The 16,362-nt window shown below is 38.6% G+C and overlaps 1 protein-coding gene across 18 annotated transcripts in view; it reads left to right on the top strand.

Annotated features, from left to right (window-relative positions):
• Positions 1-16,362, top strand: part of LRRFIP2 (LRR binding FLII interacting protein 2) — a 106,891-nt gene that overhangs the window by 79,817 nt on the left and 10,712 nt on the right. For 9 of the 18 annotated variants that reach the window (XM_082745561.1, XM_082745565.1, XM_082745562.1 and 6 more), the window contains 3 exons: positions 424-594; positions 7,388-7,480; positions 15,681-15,813. In XM_082745561.1, coding sequence (XP_082601687.1) covers positions 424-594; positions 7,388-7,480; positions 15,681-15,813 — 397 coding nt within the window. Of the gene's footprint in view, positions 1-423; positions 595-7,387; positions 7,481-9,900; positions 9,994-15,299; positions 15,402-15,680; positions 15,814-16,362 lie in introns of all 18 variants that reach the window. The other 9 variants (XM_082745568.1, XM_082745570.1, XM_082745567.1 and 6 more) reach the window with 2 other exon arrangements.

The raw sequence follows: 16,362 nt of genomic DNA, 5'->3' as shown, positions 1-16,362 counted from the left end.
AGAATAAAGTTTACTTGTGTGAAGAGAGGTTGTATTTTGTTCTATCATTGCATTCTAAATACCAAACAGCTTGTTGTTAAAAACAAGAGTAACATTTCTGAAAACACTGATGCTTTTTCATTTAATGACTCTTCACAAATATATGTGGTCTGCATACCTTTTCTTCTTTCAGAGGCTGCACTGCTGCTTGATTTTGTCTTCTTGGATAGGAGAGAGCATATAAAGTTTTTATCCTGGCATAATTGGCTTATTATCATCCTCTGTTTCATGTGCATGTTACTAAACCAGGTGTTCCCCAAGCCGCTTGCATTTTGCAAAAATGCATCTTCATGTGTTTGTGCCAGTGCTATATTTCTTGTTATACTGCATATAAACGATGAACATATTTTAGATATCAGGCTGATGGCTGTGACTTTCATTTAGGAGTCTTTGTCCGAAGTGGAAGAAAAATACAAGAAAGCCATGGTTTCCAACGCACAGTTAGACAATGAGAAGAACAATTTGATCTACCAGGTAGACACCCTCAAAGATGTTATTGAAGAACAGGAGGAACAGATGGCAGAATTTTATAGAGAAAATGAAGAAAAATCAAAGGTAATTGTGTATGTTGTATCATCCTTTTCTCTGGGCCAGAAAATTAGAACCTGCCATTGTGGGGATGCTGGGCTTGATGGAAGAGTGCATCATACCTAGAACTGAAGCTTCAGTTGAAATGGATTGATCCATGGAAGTTGACAAACATGAGCTTTCAGGTCTTAAAATATTTTCCTTTTTAAATTTTTATAAAGTCTACTTAATTCTCTTAAGGAAAATCTTATGGCCTCCTTCATTTTCTGAAGATAGAATACAACTCAAGTTTTATCTTTATTTGCTATCTCTTAATTGGGATAATTACAGTGAATTATTTATTTCTTCCTGTTTTAACTGGCTGGAATGCTACAAAGCTCTGAAGACTTTCAGTGAGATGGTTCACTTTTTTCTTTTCTATAATTTTTCAAGATAGTCTGTTTTCTAAATGATGGGAGAGAAGTTTTTAACCAGTTATTTAAAAACAGCAGGATGGAGACATAGGTCAGAAGTCAACAGATGTTTTCTTTAGAGGTTTGTAAGTTACATTGTTAAAATGTGCAGATGGAAAATAAAAGGCACTGTGCAAGGTTCAGATTTGCCCTTTGACAACTGCAGAAAACAAATTGGGTTCTCTTATTGGATTTGGACTTTTTAAAGTGTTAATGTCAGTCTGAGTAGAGGACAAAAGGGTAGTACTGCCAAAAAAATGAATTGTGACTACGTTGCAAAAATAAAAAGCCCAGAAAACAATTTAGGAAGTACATTGGTGTGTTGTTAGAAACATCAGTAATCTGAAGGGAGAAAAGCTGTTAATACAACCTTAAAGGGATTGGTGTTAATAAATGGGGATTTTTTTCCTTGAGGACTGAAAGTGTTCATTCCAGTCTGTTTTGGTCAGATTTAAAAAGTGGAAGTGTTTGTCAAGGGCTTCAGGGAAGAAAGGATGAATAGACAGAATATAGAGGGTTTTTAGGGCAGTGATCGTCTTCTGAATGATACTCTATGAGTGAATACATTATTTTTGTCAAAACCCATAGAATATATAATCCCAAGAGTGAGCCTTAATGTAAACTGTGGACTTTGGGTAATAATGGTATGTCAGTGTGGGCTCAGCACTCATAACAAGTTTATAGCTTTCCCTTCATCTCTCTCTCTCTCTCTCTTTTTTTTCCCCCTCCCTTGCAATTTGTGTGTCAAAGACACTGGATTGCTTGTCTTAACAGTTTCCAACAGCCTTAGAGATTTTGCTGTTTCATCCCACAATAAACATCCCTGCTGTTTATTGTGTTCCCTTTTCCTCTGTCTTTTCTGTAAACAGGTAATGAGGTTTAAAGGCTTAACCAAACAAAGGTGCAGCATTTTTGGCAAGTCTGCTTCACGGGTTATGGGTTATCATCTGGCAGGATGCCTTGATGTGAGGCTCACTCTTTTTACAGTGCTGTTGCTAGATGCTTTGATTTGTTAGTTGATCAGCGGTTGGAAAATGGGATATACTAATTTTATCATTACTGTTTTTTATTTCTTGAGTTATTTTAAAATGGATTGGAGATAAAATTTACGTACCATCTACGTCATCCATTTAAAAGTACAATTCAGGGGCTTTTATATATTCATATTATGTGCAGCCATCCCAGTTATTTCTAGAGTACTGTGGTTGTGTCAGAAAGAGGCCCTGTATCCTTTAGCTGTCATTGCTCTGTCTCCTGCCCCCTCAGCCCTCAGTAACTCATCTGCTTTCTTTCTCTGTAGTAATTTCCCCATTCTAAACTTACAGTTGGTGGAGTCACAGAATAGGAGGTTGGCTTTTTAGACTGGCTTCTTTTATTTAGCTTAACTATTTTGGATGTTCATCTGTATTGTAGTGTGGGTCGCTACCTCATTACTTTTTATGGCCCAATACTCTCCCATTCAGTGGGTATACCACATTTTGTTTTTCATTTGTGTGCTGATGCACATGCTGTGATGAATAATGCGTCTGTAAACATTGGTGTATATATCTTTGTGTGGAGGTATGTTGTCCTTTCTGTTAAGTGTGTACCTGGGAAGGGAGTTAGTTGCTGGATCATATGGCAGCACTATATTGAACCATTAGAGGAATGCCAGGCCATTTTCCACAGTGGCTGCACCATTTCATGTTCCCACCAGCAGTGTATGTGAGTTCTGATTTCACCACACCCTCACCAACACTATTGTCTGACTTTTTTTCTTTTTACAGCCTTCCTAGCAGCTGTGGTTTTGGTTTGCATTTTCCTGAATACTAATAATTATGGGTATATCTTCATATGCTTCATATATCTCCCTTAGAGAAATGGCTATTCAAATCTTTTGCCTATTTTATTTTTTATTACTATTTTTAAAAGATTTCATTTTATTTTATTATTTTTTTGAGAGAAAGAGAGTGAGAGAGAGCGCGCTAGCAGGAGGAGGAACAGAGGGAAAGGGAGAAGCAGACTCCCTACTGAGCAGGGAGCCTGATATGGGACTCCATCCCAGGACCTGAGATCATGCTCTGAGCTGAAGGCAGACACTTAACTGACTGAACCATCCAGGTGGCTCTCTTTTTTGCCTATTTTAAAATTAGATTTTTAAAATTATTATTGGTTGCAAGAGTTTATATATTCCAGCCACAGGTTCCTTAGCAGATACAACTTAAAAAATTTTTTAAAAATATCATTATGAAGTCAAGAATACCAGCATTTGATGATTTGAATTCATGTTAGCTTTTATTTTTTAAAATTTTTATTTTATTTTATTTTTTAAAAGATTTTATTTATCTGACAGAGAGAAATATAGTGAGAGAGGGAACATAAGCAGGGAGAGTGGGAGAGGGAGAAGCAGGCTACCTGCTGAGCAAGGAGCCCCATATGGAGCTCTATCCCAGGACCCTGAGATCGTGACCTGAGCTGAAGGTAGATGCTTAATGACTGAGCCACCCAGGCACCCCTAGCTTTTAGTCTTTTGATTTTCAGATTGTTCAACCTTTAAGTAATATGAATGTGTTCAGGTTGATTTCCAAGTAATTTTGACATGTTTGTTTGTTTGTTTGTTTGTTTGTTTTTGGATAAATTCTGTCTAGCACAAGAAATTGTTCCAGGCTCATCTGGTACCTTTCCTGCTCCAAACCTGGAGCTGTTTGTCCAAGGAGCCTTGGTTCTTTTAGTGGGGTGGTATGGGTGCTGGAGAGCTCTTGCCACCGAGATCATCACTGTTTATAAAGGCCTTCTTAGTGGGTGTATCAGGGAAATATTTATGTGGGGTACTTTTTTGTTTTTAAAGTCAAAATGTATTATGGGTTTATTCTGGGAGTTCTAGTTCACGTTCAGGACTCTGGCATTTTTCCTTATGCTGTTTTACATATGTATATCTCCGTTTTCCCACTGCTAGTTCTCAAAGTCACTGGGGATGATAGTAATTATGTTATATTCTGTTCTCTTTGCTCTATCCCACAGTGCTCAGAATAGCAATACCAATGTTGCCACAAATGATATAATTACTGAAAATAGTTAAAAGTTTTTTGTTTTGTTCTGGTTGGTTATTTTGCTGCTATACTATGTATAGTCCAACCATTGTTTTTAAAAGTTACTCAAAATAGTTTCTGTGTACTTGTGCTGCTAACTGGATATATAATTAGACTCAGTGCATTTTATTTTCGATACTTAGGAATTGCTTTAAATTTTTTTTGTTTATTTATTTTAAAAAAGATCTTATTTATTTATTTGACAAAGAATGAGAGACAAAAAGCAGGTAGAGCAGCAGAGGGAGAGGGAGAAGCAGGATCCCCATTAAGCAGGGGGCCCAATGCACGGCTTGAACCCAGGACTCTGGGATCATGACCTGAGCCGAAGGCAGTTGCTTAACCAATTGAGCCACGCAGGCGCCCCACTTTAAAAATGTTTATCTTTAGATTATTTTTTGCTTTTAATTATGATAAAAAGTATAACAGTTTACCATCTTACCCGTTTTAAGGTGTTACAGCTCACACAGTTCAGTGGTATCAAATATATTCACATTGTTGTGCAATGGGAACTTTCTCATCTTGCAGAACTCTGTACTCATTAAATAACAATTCCTGCCCTCCCACCCAACTCTTGGCAAACATCATTCTACTTTCTCTCTCTCTGAGTTTGGCTACTCTAGGGATCTCATAGAAGTGAAATTATATAGTTTTTGACTTTTTGTGACTGTCTTATTGCACTTCATATAATGCTTTCAAGGTTTATCCATATTGTGTTGTAGTGTGCATCAGAATTTCCTTCCTGAATAATATTCCAGTGTATGTATGTACCACATTTTGTATATCTGATCATTTGTCTGTGGACACTTGGTTGCTTCCCATCGGGAATTGCTTTTTGAATTTAATTGTGTTTTATAATGAATAAGATACTTACATATATCTGAAGTCAAATGAACAAAGAAAATATGTCAAAGAAGTCAATCTTCCATCTCTGTTCATCCCTGTTTCTTGAAGGGATTTTTTAATTAAATGCTTTAGCCTTCCATTTTTTAACTTAAGATAGATATATTTTGCTATTTGAAAAAATATATATACAAATATATATATACAAAATCCCCCCTTTCTTAGAAGATAGTAGCACACAATAAATACTAGTCCACACCTTGCTCTTTATCACCTTGTGACTGTGGGTCTTCTTCGTTCTTTGGCATTACTACATCGGGATCCCGTGGTGTGCATGTGCTGTAGTTTGTTCCACCAGCTCCCGATTAATAGGCATCAGAATTGTTTACAGTCTTTTGCTGTTAAAAATAGTCCTGCAAAAATGATGTACCTCATAAGTCTTTTTGCATTTTTGCCTGGAGAGCTAGGCGAGTCATCAAACTGGGTTCATTGGGTCAAAAGGCATGGTCATTCTGCTGGATACTGTGATTCCCCTTTGTAGTAGTTATACCATTTTGGATTCCTACTAAAATGTACGAGAGGGCCTATTTCCTTCTGATATTTTCCTGAATACGTTGTCAAGTTTTTGGACTTCGACTTGTGTTTAAGTGAGACCTACAGTTTTAATTTATTGTTCTTTTAATATGATCATCTTTTTTTTTTTTTTTAAGATTTTATTTATTTATCTGACAGAGAGATCACAGGTAGGCAGAGAGGTAGGGAAAGAGAGAGGAGAGGAAGCAGACTCCCTGCTGAGCAGAGAGCTGATGCGGGGCTCAATCCCAGGACCCTGAGATCATGACCCGAGCCGAGGCTTAACCCTGAGCCCACCCAGGTGCCCCTATGATCATCTTTTTATATTTAGAGTGATTTCTGTTTCTTTTTCTGTGAACTGTTCATTTCTTTAGACTATTTTTCTATATAGTTTTATTTTTTTCTTTTTGATTTTAGAGGCTCTATATAGAGAGACAGTAACCTTTTTTTTTCTGATACAAGTTGCAGTTAATTTTCTTGTAGCTTATCATTTGTGTTTTTACTTTGCTTAGAGTGCCTTTTGCCATTCCAAAGTTTCTATATAGTCTAACTTATTACCCCTTTCCCTTCCTTGCTGGTGGATTTTTAGGTCATTTTTTTAGTAACAATTTTTCCTACTCTTGGGTTATCATTTTTTTCTCTAGTAACTGTACCCTTCTTTCCTTTTCTCTTTTTTTCTCCCTTCTTTCCATACACTGCCAATCCATTTGAAATTCGTCCTGGTGTATACTGTGAGGTGTGCTTCCAATTTCCTTTTTCCATTTGGATATCCAGTTATTCCAGCCTCACTAACATAAATCTCTTATTTTTTCTGATTGATTGGAGATGATCATTTTGCTTTGTTTTTGCTTAAAATATTTGCATGTGTAACTGGTGTGTAACTGGGTGTATTTCTGGATTTTCTCATCTGCTCCTTTCATCTGTATTTATTTATTTATTTATTTAAAATAAATTTTTTTTTTTTTTTAAGATTTTTATTTATTTGTTAGAGAGAGAGAGATACAGAGCGCATGCACAGGCAGACAGAGTGGCAGGCTAGAGGCAGAGGGAGAAGCAGGCTCCCTGCCGAGCAAGGAGCCGGATGTGGGACTCGATCCCAGGACGCTGGGATCATGACCTGAGCCGAAGGCAGCCGCTTAACCAACTGAGCCACCCAGGCGTCCCTCATCTGTATTTATAAGCCCTTACAAACATTGTTTTAATTATATAGGCCTTATGTTTAGTAAGGCTAGCTTTCTTCTCTACCAGTATTTTTTTTTTTCCTGGCTGTTTTTTCTTCTAAATAAACTTTATAATCAATTTTTCAAGTTCTGATGAGAAAAAAAGGCTTAGTGGTATTTTTATTTGGACAGCATTAAATGTATAGATTAATTTGGGGGAGAACTGGCATTTTTATGATACTAAGTCTTCTTATCCAAGATAATATGCCTTTCTATTTAGTCCTACTTCCCTGTCCCTCAGGAATATTTTATATGATTTTCCTCATATTGATTTTGGGTATTTCTTATAAGTTTATACATTTATTTTTAAATTTTTATTTTTTGATATTGTGTTTATTGTATTTTCTCTATATTTTATTTATATTTATGAAGATTATTGGATTTTATATATTAATTTTATAACATGTTACTTTATTAAGTCTTCTCATTGTTCTCAGTAATTCTGTCATTAATTAGTCTGGGTTTTCTAGATATACTCCTAGGAGATGAAAAATATTAATTTTCTGAACCTTTCCATAGAAACAGAATTTTTCTAAGTTACTATGCATGGGAAGTCCAAGTGTGTTTCTGGAGGTCAGTCTTAGCCCCTCGGTATTAGTGCTTTGTAGACGTGCCAGTTTGTTGTGTGCTTTTAGCTGTATAAGCTGTATCATTTGTTTATTAACAGGAGTTAGAAAGGCAGAAACATATGTGTAGTGTGCTGCAGCATAAGATGGATGAACTTAAAGAAGGCCTTCGACAGAGAGATGAGCTCATTGAGGTATGTGCGTGAACTGTGGAAATACTTAATTTTGAACAAAATGCATTGAATGGGACTGTGGGGTGTGTGTTGGGAGAGAAGGGAGTTACAATGCCACGGTTTCCTTGACTCTTCATCTTAGCTGTACCATAAAATTTCACACACATGAAACATAAAGTCAGGCTTAAAAAATTAATTCTACCAACTTTATAAACATTTCCCCTTGTATTAGCAAAAGCTTTTGTAATTAATTTTTATTCCTAAGCACATTCTTTGCTAAAGATATCTTAGGAAATGGGCAAAAGGAAAAAATTATGAGTACCATTATTCTTTGGAATATAGTGAATGCTGTCTGCTGGGGCAGGATTCTTAGGGAATAAGACATTTGATTTTCTCTGAGGTAGATCTGTTTCTGAGGTGGCTAAAGGAAAAGCACTAGTCAAGACAGACAGCTTCTATGAAAAACCCGAGGTGGGCAGGTTGTGCTGGTGGAGGAACCCTGAGTGCCTCAGTGTTGGCAGCATCCTGAGGAATGTGAAGCAGTGGTGTCCACCAAGAAATCTTTGAAAGCATTTATTGTACTTTTGTTCCTGTTACCTTGTGAGTAACAAGATAACTCACTTTAAATGTGGCTTTTGAGGTTTTTCCTAGTGTTTTTTAAGTATTCTGGGAAGGGATCCTGTCCACTGGCATGGTGTGATTATCAAAGGTTTCTTTTTTTTTAAAAGATTTTATTTATTTATTTGACAGACAGATTACAAGTAAACGGAGAGGCAGGCAGAGAGAGAGGAGGAAGCAGGCTGGGATCATGACCTGAGCCGAAGGCAGAGGTTTTAACCCACTGAGCCACCCAGGTGCCCCTCAAAGGTTTCTTATGTTACCTTAATGTTGATGACAGGGGAGTGCTTTTAGGAAGGCCAGCTCTTAGGGATCCCTGGGATCCCTGGGAGATGTCTCCTACACCACACTCATCCACATTCCTGTTGCTCAGCACGTTCCCTGTCCCCACTCATCCCCACTTGGTTCTCCTCCCTCTCCCCATGGACCTGCCCCACTTAAATCTCTCACCCTGTAAATAACTTAAAAAAAAAAAAAAAACCATTTAATAGAGGAAAAGAAACGACTACTTTTCTATTTGTAGATTTGTGTTAACTTTTCTTCATTCTTGAGAATGATTGAATTCAATGTAGCCTGGCAGATTGAGTTTGTGAATGCTAAATGTAGACACAGATAACCCTTTGAAAATATCAGATTACATGTGAAGTTAGTTGTCCTTGTTTTTCCATTTTTGGCATGAAGCATATTATCTAAGTTTTGTGTCCTCCTGGTATTTAAAAATAATGTGAATTCCTCTCCTTTTTTGTCCTTTTGTGTTTTTTGTGTCTATATTCCAACTGCTTGTGATTTTTTTCTAATTAAGATATATACTTTTCCCCACTTTTGATTTCAGAAGAATAATAAAGCTGCTTTGCCAGCTGCTTCTCAAATTCAGTACCTTAAGTTAGAATTGGTTAAGTGTTTTAGCTTTTAATTTGATGATAGTGCTTAAGAGAAATTGTAATGCTTGATTCCCGTAACTTGTCACTGTGGTTTCTTTAAAGAAAGCCGAGGGTGCTGTATGTACGAACTTTAAAGACTTTAGTTTTAGGAGTTTTTATGTTTAGAAGTAACATGTCTTAGATATTAATACCCCTGTGTATGTATAACTGAAAAACATTGAATATGAGAAAATAATGCTTTTTGGTCTTTCATGGTAAAGTAGATTAAGAAATGTATATGTAGGAAAGGTAGGAGATGGTAATTTACCAATAATTCTTAAAAGAAAACCTGTTAATATTCAAGTGTATAGATTGAATCTCGTTGCCTAAAGAGAATAGTTGCTTAAGAATGGATACATGCTAAATTCTGGTTTTTCTAAAAAACTGAACTAAACTAAAAATACGACTGTTCCTTCGAATTCATGATATTCTTGCTGTGGTAGGTTCTACTAACAAATTTGAAATGATTAAGTTCAGATGTTTTGTATTTTTTAGTTCTACTTAAGAAAATAAAGTTTATAACTATAGCTTGCTCTCTCATAAGCAAAATTTCCCTCTCTAGAAATGTAAGTTGCTCCATGTTTGGAAAAAAGGCAGTTATCAGAGGAAGAACACATACGTGGAGTTGCTTGTACACAGAAGCACTAACTGGCTTGCTGCCGCAGGGCTGTGCTCCCAGTAGTTCTTCCCACTTCTCTTGTGGCAAGCCAGCAGAAGTCCTGTCGCCAAGACACTGGATGTCATCTCCTTCGCAAGCAGCTCTTTTCCTGTTCAGCGCAGCTTTCTTTCTCCGTTTGTTAAGTTTCTTTATCAGTTTTACTTTTTGTTCTGTTTTCCTCCATCTGATCCCCTCCGTTTTTTCTTTCTGTTCTTTTATTACTTCTCTCCCCACTTCCTCTGCAGGAGAATCAACGAATGCAGCAGAAAATAGACATCGTAACAAAAGAGGTGTTTGACCTCCAGGAGACACTCCTGTGGAAAGATAAAAATATTAGGGTATGAAATAAAATTGGGCTTCGGTCTGAAGCTCATTGATGAGGAATAGACCAATATAATTTAAGTTAGAGATTCCTAAAAATCTGTCCTTTTGGTTATTTTTGAGCATTTATACACTGAAATGGGAATAGGCAGAAGACAGAAAAAAACTTCCAGGGAAAAACGTGATAGTATATCTGGAAAGAACTCTTCTTGCTAGCAGGACTCTGGGCTTGTGAAACCTACAAAGTAGGAACTTTCTAGGGAAGTTTATTTCCCCAGGATTCTCATCCAGAAGCAACCACAGGATTTAATTAAAACTCTGTGGGTAATCAGATATCCTTACATTGCAAGAATTTGGGATGAGAAACAAGAGACCAGTGAGTGGGGGGTGGAGGACAAGTAATTAGTATCCCATAAATCCTTGGTGAATAAAATAGGAAGAGATTAACATCAATTTAGTTACGGAAGTGGATAGGAATGTAAGATTTGCCACAGTTGCCAAACCATGACGTCATCTCTAATTATAACCTATGACTCCCCAAAGCAGGGAGGGGGGTGCCCAGAGAAGGAAAGTCTTCAGGGGTTTTTTGCTAAGCCCTTTAGATAGATTCCAAGCGTATGGAGGCTGGAAAAATTCCCACCAGTTCATCCCATGTCACCCTTGACATGTGCCCCACCTCATGCTGTGAACTCTATTCTGCACTGGGGGTGCCACACAGCCATAGCTGCCAGACGCTTACCTTGTCAGGGAAGGGCTATGGTGGAGGGAGCAGAGAGAGGGAAGAAAGCCCTTGTCTTGAGAACACAGAAAGTTTTGTTCTGCTTGAGGTCAGGTGGCGTAGGGAAAAGTTGGCAAAGATCCCCAAGAACACCTATGATAGACATGCCTGGATGAGCAGTCCTCTGGATCATAACCTTCATTGTTGATGGGGGAGTTCTTTTATCCACTTCTTTTAATACATCTAAGGACATAGCCTCCCCCCCCCCCTTTTTTTTTTTTTAATTTATTTAGTCAGAGAGAGAGAGCGAGAGCGAGCACAGGCAGACAGAGTGGCAGGCAGAGTCAGAGGGAGAAGCTCCCCGTGGAGCAAGGAGCCCGATGTGGGACTCGATCCCAGGACGCCGGGATCATGACCTGAGCCGAAGGCAGCTGCTTAACCAACTGAGCCACCCAGGCGTCCCATCTCCCCCCTTTTTTTAAATTAAAGATTTTCTTTATTTGTTTGAGAGAGCAAGAGTGCTCGAGCTTGGGTGGGGCTTGTTAGAGGGAGAGGGAGAAACAGTCTCCACTGAGCAGGGAGCCCTACTCACTGCATCCCAGGAACCCCAAATGATGACCTGAGTGGAAGACAGATGTTTAACTGACTGAGCCACCCAGGCGCCCACCGCCCCCCCCATTCTCTTATTAATAAACACATGGGAAACAAAATTATTTAAGAGTTTTTAATATTTAAAGTACTGAGTTTCTAAAATTCTAAAAGCTAGAAGAGCCTTCTGGAATATAACTTAAGAGTTTTGAAATTCTGATTGTGAGCTACTAAACTTATTTACATTTTTACTTGGGGAATTTAAAATGAGATATGAAAAAATGTATGGCACAAAGTAGGTAATTTGTAAAGGTTAGTTAGTCTGGTCACTATCTAGAATGGTCTTTTAGGACCTTCACATAATTTTTTGTAGCACAGATCTGTAGGTCCATGATTTCTATTTTATATAATTATCTCAGTATTTAATCCAATTATTTTGGATCAGCTATAGGAAAACTCCAAACCACTCAGTCCAATAAAATAGCTATTCAAGGGGCGCCTGGGTGGCTCAGTGGGTTAAGCCGCTGCCTTCGGCTCAGGTCATGATCTCAGGGTCCTGGGATCGAGTCCCGCATCGGGCTCTCTGCTCAGCAGGGAGCCTGCTTCCCTCTCTCTCTCTCTCTGCCTGCCTCTCCATCTACTTGTGATTTCTCTCTGTCAAATAAATAAATAAAATCTTTAAAAAAAAAATAGCTATTCAAAATAAAACAAAAATTTATTTTCTACCAAAAAGATGTGCTCATAGTTAAGACAGATTACTTGACTTTTAAATATTCATGGCATTATTGAATGAGCAAGTGGCTATCTTCTTTCTGTATGGTATTTAATAATATGTTCCTTTGGCTTTTTTAAAAAACTAAACTTAAATTTTTTTTTTTTAAATCTGTGATGGGGCATGTGTCAGAATGGCCTTCCTTTTTAAGGCCAAATGATAGTTCATTGTATGTGTGTACCACATTTTGTTTATCCATTCATTGGGTGATGGACACTTAGTTTGCTTCCCCCTTTTGGCTCTTGTGGTAATGCTGCTGTGCACATGAGTTTGCAGCTACCTCTTTGTGGTCCTGCTTTCTTTACTTTGGGTTGATAGCCAGGAGTAGAGTCGCTGTGTAATATGGTAATGGTATGTTTAAGTTTTTCAAGGAGTAGTGAGACTGTCTTCCACAGCAACCGTACCATTTTCCATTCTTATCTGCACTGCACAAGGGTTCTCTTACCAACACTTGTTTCTGGTTTTTCTGATAACCATCCTAATGTGGTCCTCCCACGACTTGCACAAGATACATTTTCAGTATAGTCAGTGACTTCCTCATGTATCACTTGTTTCTAGCTTCATTTTCAAGATTTAAAGTTAGTGACTTAATAAAGGAACATGGCCGTTATTCTCATGTTAGAGTTTAGTTTTCTTTGGTTTTCCTCCATTGATCCTTGTGGTCATGCTTGTAGTCCTAAGGTGGTTCCAAGTGCCAGTTGGCTATGTATGGAATAAGCACATACATGGGACTGGTGTATCTGGATAGCCCTGTGTGAGGCTCCATCCCATTCTAAGATATTCTGGCCCCATGCAATTATATGGAGAAATAACCTGTTGTCCCCAGAGTTCATCCTGTTATACATATCTTTCAGGCTTCCTGACATTAGAATTTGAGGTTAGTTCAGGGGTAAAGAATTATTTAGATCTCCACAGGCATGTAGTTTTTATCCTAAGTGGGGGGAAAAAGTCTACTGTGAGAGCTATTACTGAATGCAAACACAGGGTAGCAGTTTTACGCTCAGGTGCTGCAGAGGATTTCAGATCAGTGAGAGTACATTTGCTCCAATTAGAAGGTATTTCAGTAGCCCTCAAACTTTGTGGTGAAATGGGAGAACTTAAAGGATGTATTTTATTTTCCCATCCATAATTATGGGAAAATAAAGTTAAGTCCCAAAGTAAAGATAAAATCCATTGCTATAATACGTAGGAAGAGGAACCAATGGCATGTACTAGCATTTGCTAGAATTTCTAGTTTAAGATTGGTCTGTTCCTAAGAGCATCTAGTGGTGGTGGTTATGTAGAGCATGTTGTGGCAGTGATCACTGACCTGGTTGTATGCGGTGATGCATGGCGAAACGATGCACGCAGATACCAATAACCCACAAATATCTAAGCCCTGGAGATCAAGTGTCTGCCAACAGATGGGAAAGTATTGCTTGTGCTTTTTTGTCCTGAGCTTAACATTTGTTATTAATGCAGTGGAGTGGTAATAGTAGCTTGAAGTGTTAGGATAAACGCCTAAATGATTAATATGAAGGCAGACTCAAGACACGCCATATGGTGTGAATGTAAATTGCTGAAAGGAAATTAGATATTGTTGTTGCAGTTTGGGTAAGTATGGTGTAGGGCTACTTAGAGGCTTCTTTTCCAGCGCATCTGGGATGACAGTAAGGAAACAGAATTGTGGCCTTCTTAGGGCTGTGATAGAGAAAAAGTATGCAAAGGCTTTGAAACCAAAAAGAACTAGATTTACTTTATGGCTTTGGCACTTACTGCGACTTTGCCCCCCCCCCCCAAATGTATATATATAAAACTTCTGAGCTTCAATTTTCTGATCTGTGAAATGGGGATAAGACAAGTACAGGATATAGAAGGGAGAAATAATATATTAGGGCAAAATTACATGTCTCTGTAGCAGTGCCTATTGTACAGTTGGAGCCTCATGGTTGGTGGCTGCCAGCTTCTCTTGTCGTAAGATCAGAATGATTTAGAACACTGTCCACTTACTCAGCAGTCAGTAATGAAGCCATTGGCTCATTTCTAACCCCATAAACTGAGAGGAAAGGTACCTGCTGTAGTTTAACTTCTTGGCCTGTTGGGGCTGTTGGCAGAACATATTAAATACAGGAACACTGATGTAGTGAAAGGTTTTTTCAGAATAGTCCAGCTGTCAGGTATCTGCATGGGCTGCTTGCCTGGGGTATGTTTTGAATTCTGGGTTATGGCCTCCATAGAACAGATTCGTTCTGTCACTGATAACCTGGGTGTGTGCCTGCTTCTGCCCTGTTGGCCTCAGCACTGACAGTTGTGATTCAGGCAGTGGTGGGGGTGATCCAAGTGGAAAGAAAGTGCTGGGCTTTTCCTCAGCGCTTCCTGGGAGTTGCGCATGGCAGCAGTGCTTATGCTGTGTACGTGTTGTCCCTTCTGTTTTCAGATGAGAAATCTGAGGCCTAGGTAAGTTAGTACGTGCTGGGACTCAAAAGCCTGACCCCTAAACCCATATTCTGCTGCACTCCATAGGTGGGCTGTATTTATTTTGTCAGTGTTTTCTTTTTCCCATTTAGAAAGGTGTACCAGAAACCAGATTCTTACTTGTATTTAACTAAATTAACAAAAAAACAGGTCCTTGAGAATCCCTTTGGAGATTAGCTATTTTGAATTAAGTGGTATTTGAGGAATATTTTGCTGCACTGTTTGCGGAACAATCACTACAGCCAATATTTAAATAAAATACCTTGTATATATTGGTTATTTTTTCTTCTAGGGCCATTAAAACATTTTTAACTAAAATTTTTAATTTTCTTAATTAAAAAAATTTCACTGTATCCTGATGAACAGTTTTAGTTAAACAAACATAAAATGTAGTCATTTGTTTTGGTCACCATATGAAAATGTAGTAAGGTCAGTAAGGAAAACTTTAATATGACTGCTATCTTCATCTTCCTTTTCCTGTTTTTTATTTTTTTTTCTTTTTTTCCCCCATCAACTGGAAAAGAAAGATCAGTTCTCCTGCCTGATGTGATAAGCATGTTTTGGCAAACTGATGCACGACTAACCAGTTTTTGCTGAAACCCTCCTGTGCAGATGTGTGTCCATATGACTTTGTATTTCCGCCCATATCTAACTGCTGGTTTCCAAGCTTTACCGCTCCCTTGTCTTTTAAGGCCTTATCTTTGTTTATTTGAATTAGGTACACTCTGCTGCCTCTTTCACTTGCTCTTTTTCTGTGCCATTCTTTCCTTTGCTACCCTGTCTAAAACCAGGCCCTAGAGAAACAGAAAGAATACATTGCCTGCCTTAGGAATGAGCGCGATACGCTCAGAGAGGAGCTGGCTGACCTGAAGGAGACAGTGAAGACAGGAGAGGTACGTTAGCTTTAGCCCGGAGTTCAAGTCCCTCACTGCTTTATTCTTCCTTCCTTTCATCCTGTTATCTTTCCCAGCCTGAAGACATCCCAGCGTTCACTCTTCAGTGCAGATTTGGTAGGTTTCAGTTATTTCTTCTACGGACCTATATTCCGTGTAATTAGTTCTAACCCAGTGTTGCCTGTGGCAGACATATTGACGCAGGGTCACCTCACAGAGCATACTACTGCTTCCGTGTTGGCCATGTTTTGTGATGGTGGCTTTTTTCCTTTTCCACAGAAACGTGGCTTAGTTATAATCCCTGATGGCACTCCCAATGGGGATGTCAATCATGAACCAGTGGTGGGAGCCATCACCGTGGTGTCTCAGGAGGCTGCTCAGGTCTTGGAGTCTGCAGGAGAGGGTCCACTAGGTAAGACACTGGCTGCTGCTCTGTCGGCTTGGATTTACTGTCCTCTTAGACTTCCGGCTTACTCATATCCCATCTTGGAAAACAAAAACAACACAAAGTCTATCTGAGGTTTATCTAAATTCTTAACAGGAAGAAATCTGGGCACAGAGTCTTTAGGCATCCTTGAACTTGGGAAACCAGCATTTGGGTCATTGTATGGCCTCTGCATGGAAACACTGTTGGTGTAAACACATTGCTTTTTTACTTAAATACAAACCTTCCGGGAAGAGATAATCCAGCATATGCATCCCAAGGAACCTGTGGGCTGGTAGGGGACTTCCCAAGTGTGATTTAAGTTTCTTTTTCCTGGAGAGTCTAGTTTTATGCTTTGTTACTTATCCCAGGGTTGCAGTGCCACCACATTTCTTAAGGCAAGAAACAGGTGACCAAGAAGTCAGAGGAGTGTTTTTTTCTAGAGCAAGGCTTCTGAGCCTCTTAACATCTAAGTGTCTTAAATTTAAGCCTTTGAGACTTTAATAACACCTCTTCCAGGAAACCACGCAGATGCTC

This window comes from Mustela nivalis, assembly GCF_964662115.1.
Source record: "Mustela nivalis genome assembly, chromosome: 1".
In the NCBI taxonomy this organism is placed as follows: domain Eukaryota; kingdom Metazoa; phylum Chordata; class Mammalia; order Carnivora; family Mustelidae; genus Mustela; species Mustela nivalis.
Note: the sequence above shows the minus strand (reverse complement) of the source record. Positions and strands in the feature narration are given on the sequence as shown.